We start from the raw sequence: 19,503 nt of genomic DNA, 5'->3' as shown, positions 1-19,503 counted from the left end.
CTGTAATTCCAGTGAAAGAACATAATCAAATGATTAGTCACTGATTTGTGTGTATGGGAAGCCACAGAACTTGTTTTGGTAAACCACTCATTTCCCTGTTTGTGCCCTGTTGCATGTTTGTGGAAAGGTTAAATTGATATGGTGTATGTCAGCTTTATTGCTTGGCAGCGTTACTTTTCAAACACAACTGTATTTGCTGAGTGTGTGTGTGTGTGTGTGTGTGTGTGTGTTTCTGTTAGCAGTGATTTGCCTGTCAACAATTATTGTATTGTGCAGTTGTTCATACCATTGCACAATACATCTGACAATAACTGAGAATCACAGGTAATACATTCATTACAAATTATACACTCTTAAACAGGAAAAACATTCCAGAACCCATACCTGAGAATTAAAGATGCACAGAACAAAGATGTATAGATAATAAAGTCAACAGTAGTCAGACTGTCTGTCTCTCTCGCTCTCTCTCTCTCTCGACCAGTTTGTGGAGAGGTAGGAAGCAAATGACCTTCAATGTCTCCACATGCATTTAAAGTCATTCATGAAGAACATTTTAACAATCACGTTATGCTGCAGAGCATTTTAGTGCAAAACCGGGGCTTGACCTTTGAAAGCTTGACACCGGTAACTTAGAAATTCTCCTTGTTGAAGTAAAACTTGGTCCTCCGAGGATCCACATCTGAATACTTAACACATTTTTTCTCCAAGACCTTCGCCAAAGCCGCTGGCCCACAGAGGAACGTGCCAACCACCGAACTGAGGACATAGATTGTAAAGAATGAGACACAAATGAACGACAGTTTTCATATTTTTTGTTTGAACAGGACACATTAAGCTCTGAAGACTAAACTTACGAGGGGTTCTCTTTGCGGACTTGTTCAAATTCCTTGTCCCAGTTAGGCCTTCCGTAATGAGTCTTCTGTTTGAGGCCGGTGATTATATCGGTGTCCTTATCGAAATGAACCATCGCATGAGCTGCCTGTAAACGGAAAGAGGAAAATGCTAAGTACTAACATAGGTATATTTTTACCATAACCACCCTGGTTATGAGTTGATATGTGATAATAAAGGTAATGGACGGTATGCAAGTGGATATGAACATACATGACTCTGATCCCAACCGGTAAGGTAGAGTTTATATGTAAGAAAGTCTCCCATGCCTCTCTCCTCCATTTCTTTCTCCTGAACCTGTAGAAGATCTGCAAACCACTCAAAGGCATGTGTCTCGCGACACAGCCAATAAAAATATATCTAAAAGTAAAAGAAAAGACATGAGGAAATGAGATATACAATGCATCCACACATCTACAGACAACATTCTCTAGAACAGGAAGGAGGAACATGGTAACATTTTTTAAATACATAGGGAGCAAAGACAGTCATTGTTGTGAGAGTGTGTACGTGAAAAAGGTCACATTGACTTGACTGTCTGAGACACTTTTGTTTGCTCACCTTTCTGGTGCGCAGTTTGGGGTTAGAATCCTTGAACTTGTACCAAATGGACTTCAAGATGGAAGCGAAAGGGGTCACTCCAATTCCAGCACCCACAAGCATGCTAACCTCATAGTCAAATACATCTTCACTAGCAGTTCCAAATGGCCCATCCACTCCCATCCTGACAAAGAAGTCAAATATTTGATTGTAACATCTGTCTTAGAATACACTCTCCAAATGTGATTCGTTGTTAACTTTTTTTTTTTTTTCTTCTCAGGTCTGTAATTTGTACTGGGTTGATGTTCTGATTGTGATTTATGTGTCAGGATATGAAGGAACTTTGTGATACACTGGGATACTTTGATATAAGCCTGTATTAGTGTAAATGAAAAATCTAATGTGTTTATGGAGAAGGAACTTTATCAGAGTACTGGGACAATACACTACCAATGGAAAAAATATTATATAATTAGTGCAGTGAGATCTAAGTGCACCTAAGATTTTTCAATCAGATGTATACAATCATTCCTATCTATGGTCCTCAGGTACTTTTTTTACCACCAATGTCCTGTTCTGGCCCTTTTAAACAGTCTTTGCACAGTGAATGTCCTTGGAAAAAGTACTTTCTCCCTCATTATTGTCAATTACACCAGCAAACACCTTTTAAACAAATGATTTTCACCATAGCAGATGATTTTCACCATAGCAGACTACTCTAAGATTGGAGAATCTTGCATTAGATGAGTAAATTCAGATAGACGATTTAAAACGTTTGAGAACACTTTTTTATGTACTTGAATGACAAGCCTTGAGTACGATATAGTAACGCCTTCAAAATATTTTTTCTTTACTGCCCAAGCTACTCCTTACACTACTGAATGCAACATGTGCCTCCCGCCATCAGTCACTGTCTCCACACCGAAGTGACTTACTTGGGTCCCTGGCCTCCCTCAGGGAGGTTTTGCACCATCTCAATGAGTTTATCTGTCCAGTCGCCTGCAGAACGGATATGCACACTAAAGAAGTCCTCCTCAGGAGCTGATGTCATTGTGAAAGGGTGCCATTCCAGCTGGGAAATGGATGGGCAGTTCAAAAAGACATACTGTCCCACCTCCATCTTAAACCCAGCTTTTACCAACTGCAGTTCCAGCACTTTGGATGGGTGCATCACAATCTGATGGATGAGAGAAAAGAACGTGATTTGGTTTAGGTATTATACGTTTTAAGTCTAATAATCTTTTAGGAATTTCTAAGCCCCTGACTGATCCCGAAAAGTAGACTTAGAAAAAGATTCCTCATATCTGCATTGCTAGGCATTGCGTTATGGCCTTAGGGACTATGTGAGCACTGACTTGGGACTCACCTTGCGATATGTGACCTTCTGCATGTAGCGGATGAAACGCAGCAGTCGCTCAAATAAATAGATTACCATAGGACCGATCACCCACATCCAGGTCTAAGAGAGGAAATAAAACGTTAAATGAAATGCAGTTGGAGCATGGCCAGTCTATTAAGACTTATATTATTCAGATGGAATTAAGTTAATCTAGAATACTCTTACCTGTGGAAACCCTCCTGCAAACTGAGGAATTGGACACTCTGGAATCTTTCCCCAGTTCTCAGGTTGGTCTTTGCAGAGAGTGATATTGTGTTCTTCCAGGCTCGACGCAGTCTGACTTCTCACAATGCGCCTACATACAATGCAAACAGAAACCACACAAGTTGGTCAACTTCTCTAAAAAAAAAAAAAAAAACTCAAACAGAGAAAAAAAACATCCTGAAGACTGTCAAGCATTCCTTACCCAGCTCCATGGAAGACTAGCCCAGCAAAGAAAATCACAAAGAGGTGATGAGTGTACCAGAAGACCTCAAAGTAGCTGCGTCGAATCACCTCCATGGATGAAGTGATGATGAGTATGAGAGCAAGAGTAATGACAACGCCAGTGAGGCCAGCAATAGTGGTGAACACGAAATAGGTGGGAGTCTAGAACACATGAAACCAATAACAAATCACTCAAATCAGACAGATTGCAAACATCAACCAATGACAGGCAGGATGTGGTGAAATTAGCAGAAATGAGACAGAAATATTCATGCATGATAGGGACCATATTGAGATGGGAGACTTACGGTAGAATTGGAACGAATAGGGTTCAAGTATGTGGTGTTATCATCGGGGTCATCTTCAAGCATTGAGAGCGCAGTGCTCAGTCTATCGTATTCACCGCGTATGCTGTTGTTGTACCACTCAACATTCAGCAAATGGGCCACAGTGTGTACAGCTATACCACGTGAAAAAGGAAATGAAGAAACCGTTTATCTCGTGCTCACTCAGTGGTTTTAATTGCTAAAATTTAGTTAGATGAAGCTGCAGATCTTCGGTCAATGCTGATGGGGTGGTGCATTCTACAACATTTGTTTGCAGAGCCATTAGCATGTGGAATGTAGAGCACATTAGAAGAACTCTAGACCTTCAGTGTGTTCACTACATATTTTTACTATAAAGCAAAACTTGAGGAATATTTAACAAAAAAAAAGGAGAGAAACAAGAAAAAGGCTAGGTAGACGAGGAGGCAAATCTGTTTGACACATCTGATCAGTAACTACATAACTGTATATTTTAATGTCATCAGATACACTTCTATATGTTTTTTATGCTATTTTATACTGAAATGTACTTTATTTTGCCTCATCAGATGCTGAAATAATCATTTCATATGTGTTACACTTAACACAGATTGTTCTCTTCATCTTAAGACAGACACAAAGGACAGGATAATAGCCAATATTTTGATCTCCTTTGGTCAATGAATTAACCAGAGCCAAATACAATTCTTTGTCATTATCACCCACTGACTTTAAGCAAAGTAACCTCGAAACAGGTTATCAGTTGGTATGCACTGTGTCGAGCACAAACATTGAACACAGTGTAATTTAAATTGTGGTGGATGAGTGAACTTGTTTGGAGAAATGGATTTATGTTAATTTTGCCCCAGTTTCATGCTGACTTTTCTTGAACAAATAGGGCAGTGTACACAGTTGTCCAACCAGGAAACAATTGGGTTTTTTTTACCTGTCATCAAGCCAATCATGTAGGCAACCAGCTTGTGAAAGCTCAAATTTTTGTCCAGCTGTTTCCTCATAGTTCTTCCACAGCACTGAAACGTTAAGAAAAAGAAAGATATTTCCAGGGGCGAGCCTTCATTATCTCTCTATTTTTCTCTTTTACTTCCTTTCTTTCTTTCTTCTTCTCTCTTGCACATACACACACACACACACACACACACCTGTTCCTTTTCATTCACTAACTCACCATAAAGGAGCCGCGTATGAGAGATAGAAGATTCCGGCATACTGGCAGCAAAATGAGCATACAGTTGAAATTGAGAACAGCAGCAGGAGCTCTGGCCCAGGCGAGTGCTGACTGAATGCACAAAAACACAAGGCAGTTGAAATAATAAATAAAAAAAACATGCTAAGGAACCCAGCTCATTACAGAAACTGTTAAACTCTCATACTTCACAACACTGAATTAGATAAGAACTATCTAATGATAAGAAAGGAAGAAAAAAACTGTGATGCTTTAATTTGCAGTCTGCTAATTACCAGGTATTAACAAGGAAATGAGATGGTTATAAAAATATAGTTAGTCCCATTAGGAAAGGGCCAAAAAAAATGGATAGGAAAAACTAAATAATTTCCTGGTGAGTATATAGAAACCCACTAGGAAACTAGATGGCAACAAAATATAGTTATTTGGAAAATACCCATTAGAAATGTATAGTAAGCACTTATCTAGCTATTAATTATAAAGCGTCACGGAAAAAAACATTTCATCTCTTTAATCAGATCATTAGTGTGACCTGGGACAAAGGTGACCAATGCACTTGATTTAGAAAGCTGTATAACACTCTGGAAACGTGGAACTCACCGACAAGAGGTGTCGTGTGTAGAAAAACCGATCGGGCAAATCATAGAAAAAGTAGAAATAAACAAACAGGAATATGTTGATTCCCATCCATAAGAACTAGAAAGGAATCAAAACAATAAATATATCTTAGGTTATATATTTGACTGTTACATTTCATTTTTTAACATGCAATATTTATTGCATTAATATGTAGACACATGTAGACTTACACACCATAGCTGCTGTTATTATCATTTAGGTCATTACTGACGACGATAAAATAGCCTATTCTCATACAACTCACTCATTACATTTTTTAAAATGTCATTGTCTAGATTATGACCGTCTGTCTCCATGAATTCATACACATATAATGACATAATATTGGGATTAAACGGACCAAAATGATAGTTTTATCTTCTAAAACTACTCAAAGAAAGGGCTTTAGCGTAGGGACGCATCCTTACCAGTATGAAGGCGGTTAATCCGTGATTGATAATCCAGTTCCCCATTTCTGTTTCCACAACGAGTTTGAAACGAAGACGAATAATATTTACTCGAAGGTGCGCGCTAAATAACCCTACCTGTGTCAAGCTCCACCCCTAGTCTTGTAAAACATTTGACACAAGTCAAGGGCCACAAGGAAACAGTATTTGCTAAATTACGAAACGCAGGAAATTCTTGGAAGGAACAGTGAAATTCTCTTTGACCAATCGTGCCGAGATTCGTAGGCCTACGTGTCATTTCCAGTCTCAGACAACAAAACTATTATCAGAGACTTGATAGCCAACATATAATGAAACGCACTTCCCTTCTGGTGGTGGTGGTGTGTGGGACTATTAGGGTGTGTGTAGGGGTGGTGGTGGAGTGTGCTGGGCAGCCGACCAGGGCGGCATCTTGCTGGGGGCGGCACGGGGCGCCCGCACAAAAAAAATCGTAGCGGTGAAATTTGCGCGATCAGTTTTGTATCGCTTATTTGCACGTCACGTCAATGATATTATGTCACCGCATGGGTCAATAAGTCACACTACGGAGTGCTATCAAATAATCCACTATTAATCCATATATAATATAATTAATAAAAATTGACCAGTAGGAAGGCAGGGAACGTTCTGTAAGCAACATACAACTTTAAAAATTTGTGTTTTTAAATTGAATATGAATCCATGTTCAATTTAAAAACACTTATTTTTAAAAGAAACACTAACAGTTAAAAAGTTTTACAAATGACTTGACATTTTCAAAAAAACAATGTACTCTCCTTAGTGCACTCTGTACGCTGTTAATTGATGAATCAAACAATTCATTTCATTATATTTCATTATTTTTGAATGCATTCTCAATGTACAGCACTTTCTCACCAAGTGCAGGTATTGGGTTTGTTCGACCAGTTGAGACCAATTGTTTCCAGTTGAAATGAATAGCAGACAACACCAGTTACATCCTATTGGTTTCAACTGGGTGGAACTGGTGAAGCAGCCACTGCCCATGGCTCTGTTGGTCTGATTGGGTTTTAAATGGTTTCAACTGGTATTCTTAACTGGGCAAACCATTAGAATCTGAAAACCCAGTTGGAACCAATTGAAACCAGTACAGACCATTTGAGACCAGTTCATCCCAATAGACTAGCTACTGGCTATGTAGTTTCACAGACATATTGTCTGGAATCTGGAAGCGGGACTCTCGGCTCTCAGAAGATCTATGTCAATCAACACCGTCCTCGTTGTGCCAAAAGACGGAGAGAGACGTTAACCACCGCAGCGGTGACCTAGCTCCCTTCCAATGTACAGTCTCATTGATCTGTGCAGGTAGATATATTTCTATGTTGGGGGGAGAGGGGCGGTGTCACCTGCCTTTCTTTAACTGGTCCATATAAAGTGAACAAGAACAAGCAGAAACGCGTTCTCGCTCGAAAGCGAGGGAGCTCATAGTCAGCCCAATCCTCTTTATTTTATGATTATGATATCACCCCGTATCACCAGCCAGTCATGATCACAAGGTATGTAACTTGATAATGTTTAAGAAGAAGGGCGCAACGTATTTTGTTGATTCACAATTTCTGTGTAAATCTATCTAAAGTAGGCTACCCTAGACGCTGAAAATACGTCCCTGTCCCGCTGGTACTCTGAAGGTTCCAGCTCTCCAGCTCCGGTGTTTGTGTTTTTTATAGTTTTGCTTGCATCAAATTAGAAGTTGCAAAGTTGCAATGTACCGTAAGCTATGCCATCCTGATAACACTACTGCCTTTAGGCTTCCCGGTTCTGTCTCAAACTGCGGGAAAATGGTGCATTTAGCTGCCAGAATTAAGACATTTTTCCCCGGGGTAGGATGCCCCCGGACCCCCTTACAGGTCAGGCCCACCTACTGTGAAATTCGTTCTAGCGCCGCTGGTCTGAACACCACCAAGGTGAATTGGTTTAGTCTTGACCCTTGTTGACAGTGTTGGGGGATGGGTAATGTATTAATGCTCGAGTGACAAATCAACACAAATGGATACTTGTCTTAGTTACTTCTTTTTGATGTTTATGAGTCTAATTTTTGTGTATATTTTTAGATCTATACAGTTTTAAATGTTATGATTATTTATATGTGTTGTTCCAAAAGTCTAAATAAACTGTGCAGTTAGTGCAGAATGGTGCTTTTTTTCTGGTGAGGGGGGGGGGGCACACAGCTTTTGTTGGCGGGCGGGACAGGCCCGAAGGAGGGGTTCGCCCAGGGCGCCATTCAAGCTGGAACTGCCACTGGCACTTCCCATAGCTTTTTGCAGTTATCTGTCACGATGACACTGCGCGGCATCATTTAATTGGAATATCTAATGATCCATGATCCACATTTATCGCTATATCAAGCACACGTTAACGTCTGTCCAAGTAGGAACAAAATCATTTACTAAGGTCTACTGAGGGTCCTAAAAAGTATCTAAATGAGACAGAGCTTTGAGAGCCAAGAACACGACGGTTACCTAGAAGATACAAATCAATAACACAACATATTTTATTAATCATTTTAAACTTACAATTCAGCAAACCAGAGGCACATGAACCTGAAAAAAAAACCCCACATACAAATATCAAACTATTAAATTAAGAAATATCTCAGAGATGCATCTCCAAAATTTCGCACGCTTTTTAAATCTTTGATGTAATAATACAGAACGCATGGTGAAATGTCGATTAAATGTTTCATTAGACTTTCGAAGACACCTATTTCAAAGTCAGTGAATATATTAAGGCATATACAATCTTTCATTAAATGAAGTTTTCATTATTTTTTTTTATGTCCACCCCCTTCCCTCCCCTTTATGGTCACAGAAAAAGTGCAGTCAATAATAGTTAGCGCATTCCTTAGGTTAACTTCACCACTGCGCACAATCTTTCAAAGTTTTAAATTAACTTGTGGCTGAAAACAAACCCTTTCCTTGTCACGTTCGGGAGAAAGTGGGTGAGCAGGGTTTTGCTCAGTTTCTCATTCCACGGAACCAGACCCTTGGCATCTTTCCCACACACCTGGGCAGAGCATTTAAAATATTACTCATCTTTGAAGGCCGCCTTTGTGTATGAGCTGTGTACGTATTATCGCTGGACATTCTTTGGTCTTTCTGTTTTCATTTCCACTGTAAACTAGCACTGCCTGATAGCTTCAATCATTTTACCTATTTTATATTTAGTAAACTAAAAATCAAGAGAAAAAAATACAGTACAAAAAAACAATCACTATCGATCCCATTATCTTAAAATAACCACAGCAGGATAAACTGTTGTCTCTCTAGCTCTGGCAGTAGATCCAGCATAATTGATATCCCTGCCTTCCATCACACACTGTAAGGCAATCCTGAGCAGGCTAGGTTTTCAGTGCAATATAGACCTTTCACAGGCCCTGAACAAGAAACACACACACAGACACACACACACACAGTGTCTCTGAGGCTTTATCAAGCTACATATATGCCATCATCGATGATATCAGTCTCGCGGTCTCCTAACTGGCTGGCGATGTCAGGTAGAGCTGGATCCTCAGCCAGTGCAGTGTCTTCATCGATCTGTACGGCTTCAGCTGGAGCTTCACCTCCGGCCTCTCGTCTGCAGCACACGCAGCGCAGGCAGTCCTCCACGTTGTGGCGGAAGAGTTTGCGACACGGGTGGCAAAACTGATAGAACAGGAGCATGAAGAGCACGGCCAAGCCGTAGCACACAATCAGCTGGACCACCAGCAGCGGGGCGCAGATGTACTCGTAGAAGTCCGACTTGAAGAAGTACCATAAGACAATGAGCGCGACGTTCTCGAAAAAACGCAGGCTGTAGTATGCAGACAGCTTGCTCCAACCTGGCTTCTTCTCGATCAGGTCGTGATCGGCTAAGTCGAGTTGGACGGCCGACCAGCAGAAGATGTTGATGCAGGCGTAGAGCAACGTAACCATGCACAGTACCACCACGGTACCCAGTTTACTAAAGTTCTTCTCCACGTTCTCAGGGAGAGATGCTTTCTTGACCCAGAACTTCACCCATGGGAGAAAGAAGAAGATGATCAGGTTGCCCAAAACCACAGGTATGACCCAGTGGGTCAGAGCCGTGCTAAAGAGTACCAGAGAGGTGATGCGGGTGGCGATTTCTAGGCCGCGCCACAGAACCATGCACAGGTAGGCCCCTGGCTGCACCCGTATCTTGTAGTCATCATATTTGATCTGTATGGCTAGAACACTGCACACCAGCGCCCCATAGGTGATTGATATCAGAGTAATGGCCATTAAAGTAACTAGAGAGAAAAAGAGAAAAGAATTCTTAATGTCAGATGCAGCAATTCCAGTGAGCATTCATACAACGTTTTGTAATGATTTCATTAAAGGCTCCATGTTGACTGAACAACAAAAAATTGATCAATGTGTAACAGAGCAAAGCTGGGAGTTCTTTTAAAAAACAAGTTCTGAGGAGTGTGCTGTTGCTATAGTGAGTGCATTACATGTAAATTATTTGCTTTAAATTGCCTATCCCGGTCTCCTCACTTCCATCTTAGTAGTGCAAATGGCAGTTCTTGATAACTCATACTGAATTACACGAAGGCATAAGTGGAACAGCTTATAGCAGTTTTGGTCAAGAAAAGTGATAATTTGAATTAGGCGTGTCATGGTTTTGAACTGCAGTTCTGTACTCCTCAGTTAGACTCACGCTACATGTGTAGTGAACCAAGCTCTTGTAATGAAGCTTCTAGTTTTTTCTTTGTTTTTTTTTTAAGACACGATGCCAAATTACAGGGAATTCATATTTTAGTATATGAGAACATTACACACTGTTCATGCTTTTAATAATTACATGATATAATGTTAATAATAATAATGTAAATTACAATTTGGAGCCATTATGCCTTTTCTTTTCATTTCTAATGATGAGAAAATATACACACTGTGCTTATGTTACATTTTGCTTATGCAGTTATTTTGTTGATGAAGAACCTACACATAAAATGTACTCACATTAAGATTTACTTCACTCATTGTCTTGCAGAAGAGCCTTATAATAACAGTTGTTAAAATGTATTTTTCTTACACTTTTGTTTTCCTAAAAGAAGAATTGAATGAAATAAAATAAAAATGAAATAAAATGTATGGAAGATTAGTTTCCTTTAACTCTAATTGTTTGAAGAACTTTGTTGCTATTTGTATAAGATGTGTACTTTTCCTGTTCAATGTCTGTATTACCGACTTAAAAAGAAAAAAAAAAAAATCAGCTTTCAGTTGGTTCAGTTTTCTTTCAAGCCAAACCGTGAGACAAACCAAACTGCGGCCCAAAATCTGAGGCACAGACTGAACCATGACCAGGGTAACCGTTACACCTCTGACTCGAATAGGAGTTGAAGCCTTACGTCTCACATAATGATGGTTGTACTTCTCCTGGATGGTAGCGTAGAGCTGCAGGGTAAGCTGCGGCGTGGAGCCGAGGAAGGCTTGAATGATGGCCGTGCGCTTAAAGGCATTCCGATGAACAGCCAGTTTACGCTCCGAGTGGCCAATCTCCCACTCCGTGGGCATGCCCACGCTTTTGCCTTTCTTTAACTTGGTCTTTCTGGAGATGGTGACATAGGGCTCCTCGGTTTTTCCTGCTTTGAAATAAATGACCAGAGCCTCAATACACCTGAGAAAAGATAGAGAGAAGACGGAATTGAGTGTATCAGCCTATATTGACCACAAGGTGGCAGCACTGTCAACATAATTCTCACACTGCCATCACAAAGTTAAGCTCTCACCAAAAATGAAGCTCCGTTCTTGTTTTTGTACGCATGAACTCAGACTCTTCAAACCATCATATTCCTTATTAAAACATTAAAAAACTGAGATTTAGTCTATCTGCTAAAAAAGGCAATAATTTGTCTTTAGTAAGTGCACTTAAACTTCATTTAAGTTTTCATTATAAATCAGCAATTCTATACACTTTTTTTAAGATAACACCAGAACAGTTTCAGATGGTCTTTATGAACAGTTCTGTTACTGGACAGGAGCTTCCATCCTTTATCTCTTCAGTGTAAACCAAAAAAATATCATTGTACTATACATTTTCCATTCACTGAGAAACAGCTTTAACAGAAAGGAAACATCTCATTCACATATCATATATCTGTATGAACTGAAGTAACGGATAAATGCAACTTCTTATCAGACTCTGATCACTTTCACAGTGGCTTCCTTCTCAGGGGAAAAAAAAAAAATAAAATCCATTTGTGATGATTACAAAATACATCCACAAGAGGCCACCGGTGTGCAAAAGAAAAAGAGAAAAAGTCTTTGTGCTGAAACATAAGATGGTGTGTTCACTTTCTCCCAGGGGTGTTCTGTCTTTATGAACTCACGCTCACATGAGAGCAGTTCAGCACACTCAGCCAGAACGAGGTCTCGGATCACTTCCTAAAATCGGGTGTATTCCACAGAGTGGGGTTTTTCACTTAGTGTGACAATTTCATTTAAAAGTCAAAACTATCTAAAGAAAAAGTAAGGTTTGTGCCTATTGTGCAATACGGACTTTCGGGTCAAGGTGTCTAACTAGGCTAACTCAGAAATTCTGCTTTAGCAACTACCACCCAGGTGACCCAGTTTCACTGTGTTTAATGACAGCACAAACGTAGCACTTTCATGTTGTACCAACCACTTCTACATTTTTTTTGTCAGACCTGTTACTTGGTAGGCAGGGTGAAAGTCGGGTTAAGATAGAAGCAAAGACTGGATTACAGTCAGTTTTTCACATAACAATCTGATGTGATCAAATTTCTCACAGGAGAACTTCTAATACTTGTAATGCTCTTAACTTCCTTCCTGCTAAGGCATGTGGTGTTTTAGCACAGAGCCTGTACAGTAAAAAGCTGACACACAGTTTCATTTTGCTCCTGAGCTGCTCCAACCGGGAAATCATATTCATTGAACCGAAACTAAACATATTACGTGTGTGTGTGTGGGTGTGCGAGTGTCTGAAATTCACTTGGATGTGTGGGTTGGGGGAGGATTTCTTGAGAAGCTTCTTATCTCTGTTCACGTGAACATCTTGACTTTTATGGTTAAACAACCGTCCTGATGAGGGAAGCGTGCTTTTCCGAGGACGCAGGTTGTTTGGAAGCATTCCAGTAACAGTGAGTTATGGTGATCTGAGATAAAGACGTTTTTACTTTAAGACCACGACAGCAGCCAAAAACAAACGGCTCTCAAAGAGTCGGTCAGTCTGATCAGAAACCACTCCAATATTCTTAGCACAATGTTTACCCGCTGGCCTGAAATGTATTCAGTCTTTTGTAAAATAAAGTGGAAGTGCTAACATGATTACTACAGTAAATATGCTATTAAAAAAATCAGGAAAGTTCGGTAGGAAAAATTATTTAGAAGTTCTAACTGGACAAAGCTGACTCTTCAGGATATATGAGTTATTCACCTTTGGTAAATGCAAATACATGTGCATGCAAACAAAATGACAAACACATAGACACATACCAATGCCCACACTATTCATCAGCTCTACTCTTTAAATTCTTGTTAAAACCACAAGTCAGTGGGTAATTGCTACAGCCAGTATTTCCTCATGTAGGTGCACTATGTTTCAAGACAACTTCTGCTCACTTTGTTTATTTCCTGTTCTTCAGTGTTAAAACCCAAAGTTAAAAAATCACTATAAACAAACCATGCACACATTAAGAGCATTTATATATTAAAAAATATAACCAAACCAAGGGTCTGAAAGTTCCAAAAAAAGGGAAGAGGGTGGTAGTGTTATCAGAGTCCACAGTGTGTAGAAAACTGCAAGTCTGTACTAGTCTCATTCCTGAAATATCTTTTAGCTGCAGTTTTGCTTTAGAGAAACCGACTCCTTGGCTCCATACAAACAGACCCACATTCAACTGGATGACACTGTGGTGCATAAATGGTCACTGTTGGTCAACTATACACAACAACTCAAGACAAAAGGTAAAGGAAGGCCCGATCATTATATTCCTTTCAATTTTCAATTAAACTTTGGTATGAAAAACTGTAGTGACCAATTTATACTGGAGCACATACAGCTAACTGTCATGCTATCTGAGCAAAATTGACACAGGGCCTAAGCAAAATGAAAAAAAGTGATTCAATTTGGCAGATTAAAAATAGCACAGATATAATTAATCAACCATTACAATATCTGCAGTCTTTGCAGCCTATGCTGTGTTTCCTTTGAGTTTTACAAACTTGATTTTCCTCAGCAATTGAACAAAATATCAAAACATGAGACTGTCTAGACAGCCATTGTCAAAAGCTTGGCCCAGGTTGCTATGGTAATGAGTGAACAAATTACAAAAGCATTTGCTTGTGTGGGAAAGACCGTTTTCTACCAGGCAGTAACAGACCTCGCATCACAGCAATTACATCCCTAGCAATCAAATTTATGTTCTCGATGTCTGTGACGTTCAATATCATCATGCATTATGATAATACAGCAAATGATTTATTTTTTTGCTTTGAGAGCACATTAGCAGGCCTCATTTCAAAATGTAATAACATTCTGTAATGTGCTGACTGTGTGAAATAAATGTCTGCTGTTGAACTGATGTCACCTCACTCTTTCACACTGTCATAAAGAAGGAAAAAAAACAACTGATGGAGAGAAATGTTTCTGGTGTCAGGAGGAAGTCCTGGAGCTATTATGATATGAATTTTCCTGTCAACAAGAATGACATCCCAAGACTTTCAGCAGACTATTCATAGACCAATATCACAGCCCTACCCTGACCATTCGCCCATTTCCCGGGCTAAAGACGACCCAACCCTAAATATAAAGCCAAGCTTCAATGTCAATGCAAACAGCAACATCAGTGATATGGAAAATGACAGATGATCACGTAGTGTTTGTGATGCAAGCGTTCTGACAAATAACATTAATTCTGTACATTTTTTTTTAACTGTTGCAAAGTATTACACTAATTTGTGCCTCGCTTTTCCCCATCTGGGGTCACAGTCCAGGGGTTCTATCTTTTGAAGGTCCTGACATATTTGATTACATTCTCCTGTGCTAAATGGGACGTCATAATAGTCACAGACCACTACTCACAGTTGACACAGCTGGAGGAGTCATATGTTTGTCTGCAGAACAGTGTGAAGTTCAAATAATGTCCCCGAAGGTTTTCGCAAGTCTCTGGGAGACACACCCAGTTTACACACACTGAGCACAAGTGGTGCTGTCAGTGAGCCATAGCATTAACATGCATTACTGTGATTTTGAACAGACATGGAAGACCTTACATTTGTCACAAGGTTCAAAGAAACTCTTAGTGAAGTGTAAGTGGGAAAGTTATGATAGCGTTTTTGATAGCAGACACGAGAGGAAAAACATAAGTTTTACTATTCTACATGCTCAGTGAATAAGGAGCGACTTCATATGCTTGAATATGTTACCTCTTGTTCTTGCTGAGGTTAAAACAGTAAATGTATAAAAGCACCAACTCAATCCACTAAGTCAAAGGCTGTCTTTAGGGCCTCAATAACATCCTGCAAATCTATCAGAACCCCACCCTCTACTGTAGGTCTTAAAGAGTGAGTCATTTTGACAACACCTAGCACATACTGAAATTGTACACCTAAACCCTAAAGGCAGAGGAAGTTCTCAGATTTGCATTTTGAACTAAGGTACAACTTGGAAGCATGGATAATACACAGACTCTGAAAGTCTGCATTACATAGAATCATAGGGTTTTATGCAGGGGTTTTTTTTTCAGTGCAGAGCCAAAAATGTCATATGAGATAAGAGACGTTATTTGTGACCGGATTTTACACTTCCAAAAAAAAAAAAAAAGCCGCCAATGTGACAGCAAAAACAAAGAAACAAAAATGAAACAAAGATTACAAATACAATTAACTGCCAAAATAATAATGATAAAAAAAAATGAACACGGCGTCCCTCCAAGGTAAGCCACAATGAGCCACAACAACAACAACTTTGAACCATCTTGGCAGAGATTCTGCAAGTGCCAGCAAATTTGTTGGACCGATGCAACATCACTCTTCCATGAAAAATTGAACCATCCGGTGATATTTTTCCAACGGCGGTATAAAAATGCCATCCTATGCAGTATTCTGGAATCTCCTATAAGTGTTCAATATGGTTGAGACCTAGTCACTGACATTGCTATGGAATATCGTTTATAGTGTTTTTAAGCTCTTTAAACCATTCGTTTTGTGTAGCTGTAGATGGGTACATTGTTACTCAGTGGAAAACCATTCGCAGCAGGATAGCACTGCTTCCACACAGGATAAGGGTGATCTCTTAGCTTTTCATTCACTGGTGTTTATACTCAAAGGAGCTTAATTGGAAGCTTATACACAATACAAAAACAAGGTCTCAGGCCTGTGTGTTTCTTGGGGCATGTGCGTTTGACCCTTTGCTGACAACGAGGTGAAGGATGACTCATCTGACCATGTATCTTTTTCCCCACTGTTCACAAGACCTCTGTCAGGAGGTTGAACAGATTTCTTCCATGAGGGTCCAGCTAAACCCTCCAAATCAACCTCTTTCTCAAAGTCTCCAAGATCTAAGCCAGGTAGCCAAAAAAAGGGAAACTTGGTCAAGTGACCACTCTTAATGGCAGCTCATTTACAATACTCGTGTCTTCTTTTTATTTTGACAGTCACCCAAAGGGTTACAGAACAACGCTATTTTCTACACCAGCATGCATATGGGCGTCTATGTTACGGTATTCAGTATAACATGAACGTGAGTAATATATGGCACATCTCTGTCGTGTTTTTATCTTTTCATGAGGCCGCATGTTTCCGCATGGACCGTTTGTATTGTAACACTGTGGCATAGCCATGTGTCGTAAATCCACATACCTGATGACTGGCCCCATTTGTAGTAGATGCATGAACAGGACAAGAGGTCTGTCTCTGCCCAAGTCCCGATGAATGAACGTTAGTGTCAGCTGAGTAAGTACTGACGGCACCAGAAAGAAAATGATAGTCAAACTCATCCAGATGATGTCGTCGCTGGCGTGGTATCGGCTGCATAACATCGAAGCACAGATGAACTCGGCGCAAAACAGTATCGTAGCCCATATTACGCTCAGTGGAGGCTTTGGGCTGCTGTGGTTGATGACCAGTAAATCCTCGTTATTGTTGTTAGTGAATGCCGTTTGGTTCGGAGCCTCCAAAATATCATTTTCAATTGTTTCGCTCTTTTTATCCATTGTTCGCATAAACTCTTGATGACCTCGAAAACTTATAACCAACTGCCTACGCTACATCGCGAAACGTCATACAGACTCCAAGAATTTACTGGAATACGTTTTCCCGGTGTATGTGTATGCTGCCCAGAGTTCTTCCTAACGTCTGTCTCTCGATCGAGAATCCAGTAATCACTTTGCCGGGTCACATTACAGTTTCATTCCTACCCGATACATCCCCTTACATCGTGCAACAGTTTGCTACACCGTTGTGAAACTAACTTCGTGGTTAGATCCATGGATAAGCCCTAAAGTCGTCCTTAAAATTCATATTTCGGACTCCGTTGTATAGTCAACCCACATGGCAGTTTAAACAAACGGGTCTACCCATCCACAATCTCTGCAGTCTTGAAAATACTGAAACGCCGTAGAAAAAAATCGACCATACGAACTGTCAAATTATTCCAGACTGCAGCAGAGGCGTAAACGTCGGAGCCATTTCAATCGCTCACTAAATGCATATCGGGCGTAGCGTAAACGTGGCAAAAACTGGGACAGTTTGTTTGTCTGTCCAAATATTACGTCTCACCAACAGTCCAGAGAAATGTACTTCAATGTAATCATAGATCGCAGGTGTTGTCCCGACATGCAGTTTTCCTCTGATAGTTCTGCGCGTCTCTGGTTTTCCCTCTGGTCCCAAAGACCTCCGAGTTAAGGCACGACTTTGCGCGGCTGAACTCGTGTCACCCAGAGTGGTCGTCTACTGCAACGCCTATTTTTACACCTTACTATTTTTGGGAAAAAATCCATGAGTATTCCACCTAACGTGTGTGTCTGTACTTGTCCTCACTCTCAGTTCGAACCATATAAAGACATTGTATACAAATTCTACAGTCTTAAAATAATGAATACATTCTGAATAAACAAAACAAACCTTCAAATAATGCAGGCTGTCTGACTGCTTGTCTGTTCAAATTTTGAACTGTCTTGGTTTCAAAAGTAGAAAAAGAAGAAGAACAGGTCCCACCTCAGAACTGCAGAATGCTGATTCCCTTAAGGTGTTTCTTCACATTTCAATGCATTATGGTTGCTGGAAATTTCCATGCAGTGGTTTTCAGAATCATGAAAGCATCATTATTGTCTATGTTAGTTCAACAGTCTGGCATAGCTAGAGTACCGTGGCCTTAAGTAGGCCTACTAGAGTTGAAACAGAGGTGAAATTTCTAAACTGCCTGGATGATTTGAGTAAAAATGTAAAAGATCTGTACTGTCAAGTAGGTAAAATGATAATACCATTTCTTGTGAGCTGTCCTGTTTTTTTGTCAGCATGTTAGTTTAATTTCCAAGCTAATTTGCTAATTCTAGTCAAGCTATATATAAAAAGTTCAGAAAAGTTAAGTGTCAAAGCTAAGAGTATGAACAGATTTTCTGCTGTTTTGCCTTAAGCTAAACAGCTAAAGTAATCAAGCGAAGCTAAATCAGATGATCGAGCACAAAGCAGATGGCATTAAGATCAGTTTACACCAGGACACCAGGAAAATTAGCAAATTGCCACTGTCAGTAACTTAGCTAAGAAAGAAAATGAAGCTAGAAGAGAATGAACATCTTTCTCCAGTAGTATACTGCTACATGCAGCACTGTCACAAGTGTATTGTTTGTCTTTGCCTGTCTAGGAAGTATGAAGTCTGCCCAGGGAAGTTTCTACAACTCTTACAGGGTTGTCCTCAGGTTCCTTTTTAGGCTGCACTGTTAAGTTTGGCCCAGATTCAATGTCAGAGCAATGTGAACTCACAGAACATTTAGCCACCCACTGCAAAACATTACGTGCTCCATTGACTTGACCATCATCTGGCCAACCATATTAGTTCAACTCTGTCTGTGCTGCTCAAGAGTTTATACTGCTACCTACATGAGGACAGCATGTGCTCTTTATCGAATCACAGAGCACTATGAGCCGAGCAACAAGACTCTGCTTTGTGTTTGACAACTTCAATGCAAATATGATTTTCCCCCCCCCCTCCCATGTCTCTTAGAAACCACATGGGAAGAACACTTCATTTACCATCTGGCAAATTCCACCTCAGTCTGTTGCTCATTCACAACGCAAACAGGAGCCTTTGTTTTCACATCATTTTAAGACTTGATTTGTTTAGCAGTGTCTAGTCCACACTGGGTCATTTGAAACTGCAACTGATACACAGAGAGGAGGGGCTACACATTTTACATATGCTTTCAAACATGGGCTTTGGCTCATGCGCTAAATTCCCGAATGAGTGACTTCACATTTAATGTCCGAGTAGGGACACATAGGTCAACCAGAAATATGAGGCAAAGATAGAGTGGAGTTACTAGAGTGAAGTCCAAGCATCTAGCTGTCAACGCTGAGTGCTTGCGGGAGGTTCATATTTAATTCATGGATAGGGGGAAGTGCTCGGATTTATTGGTTCGCTATGAATGGTGCTTCTTTTGTATGGGTACAGTAGCATTGTGGGCCAGTTGTA

The 19,503-nt window shown here is 40.1% G+C and overlaps 2 protein-coding genes across 2 annotated transcripts; both read right to left on the bottom strand.

Moving 5' to 3' along the window:
• Nucleotides 1–629: 629 nt before the first annotated feature.
• nox1 (NADPH oxidase 1) lies at nucleotides 630–5,856 on the bottom strand. Its single transcript, XM_030766086.1, has 13 exons — nucleotides 5,812–5,856; nucleotides 5,366–5,461; nucleotides 4,748–4,858; nucleotides 4,508–4,592; nucleotides 3,565–3,716; nucleotides 3,237–3,418; nucleotides 2,996–3,125; nucleotides 2,798–2,890; nucleotides 2,367–2,608; nucleotides 1,453–1,615; nucleotides 1,105–1,251; nucleotides 855–979; nucleotides 630–756 (listed from the first exon to the last, which is right to left on the bottom strand). Exons 1-13 carry the CDS (start codon nucleotides 5,854–5,856, stop codon nucleotides 630–632), a joined length of 1,698 nt encoding a protein of 565 aa, XP_030621946.1.
• Nucleotides 5,857–9,258: 3,402 nt separating this feature from the next.
• Nucleotides 9,259–17,478, bottom strand: xkrx (XK related X-linked). The gene is made up of 3 exons (XM_030766000.1): nucleotides 16,674–17,478; nucleotides 11,201–11,469; nucleotides 9,259–10,096 (listed from the first exon to the last, which is right to left on the bottom strand). The coding sequence occupies exons 1-3, from the start codon at nucleotides 17,033–17,035 to the stop codon at nucleotides 9,276–9,278; spliced, it is 1,452 nt and encodes a 483-aa protein (XP_030621860.1). The 5' UTR covers nucleotides 17,036–17,478; the 3' UTR covers nucleotides 9,259–9,275.
• Between the last annotated feature and the right edge of the window lie 2,025 nt (nucleotides 17,479–19,503).

The sequence above is a fragment of the Chanos chanos genome, chromosome 2 (genome assembly GCF_902362185.1).
Source record: "Chanos chanos chromosome 2, fChaCha1.1, whole genome shotgun sequence".
Classification (NCBI taxonomy): Eukaryota; Metazoa; Chordata; class Actinopteri; order Gonorynchiformes; family Chanidae; genus Chanos; species Chanos chanos.
Note: the sequence above shows the minus strand (reverse complement) of the source record. Positions and strands in the feature narration are given on the sequence as shown.

What these genes read in the sequence shown, in the direction of transcription:
- nox1 (XM_030766086.1), bottom strand. Translation starts at nt 5,856, where the DNA reads ATGGGGAACTGGATTATCAATCACGGATTAACCGCCTTCATACTG. An exon ending in CATGATTGGCTTGATGACAG is followed by an intron (nt 3,717 to 4,507) that starts GTAAAAAAAACC and finishes CACGTGGTATAG; the next exon opens with CTGTACACACTGTGGCCCAT. An exon ending in GTCCGCAAAGAGAACCCCTC is followed by an intron (nt 757 to 854) that starts GTAAGTTTAGTC and finishes CTATGTCCTCAG; the next exon opens with TTCGGTGGTTGGCACGTTCC.
- xkrx (XM_030766000.1), bottom strand. Translation starts at nt 17,035, where the DNA reads ATGCGAACAATGGATAAAAAGAGCGAAACAATTGAAAATGATATTTTG. An exon ending in CAAATGGGGCCAGTCATCAG is followed by an intron (nt 11,470 to 16,673) that starts GTATGTGGATTT and finishes ATCTTTTCTCAG; the next exon opens with GTGTATTGAGGCTCTGGTCA. An exon ending in CAACCATCATTATGTGAGAC is followed by an intron (nt 10,097 to 11,200) that starts GTAAGGCTTCAA and finishes TTTTCTCTCTAG; the next exon opens with TTACTTTAATGGCCATTACT.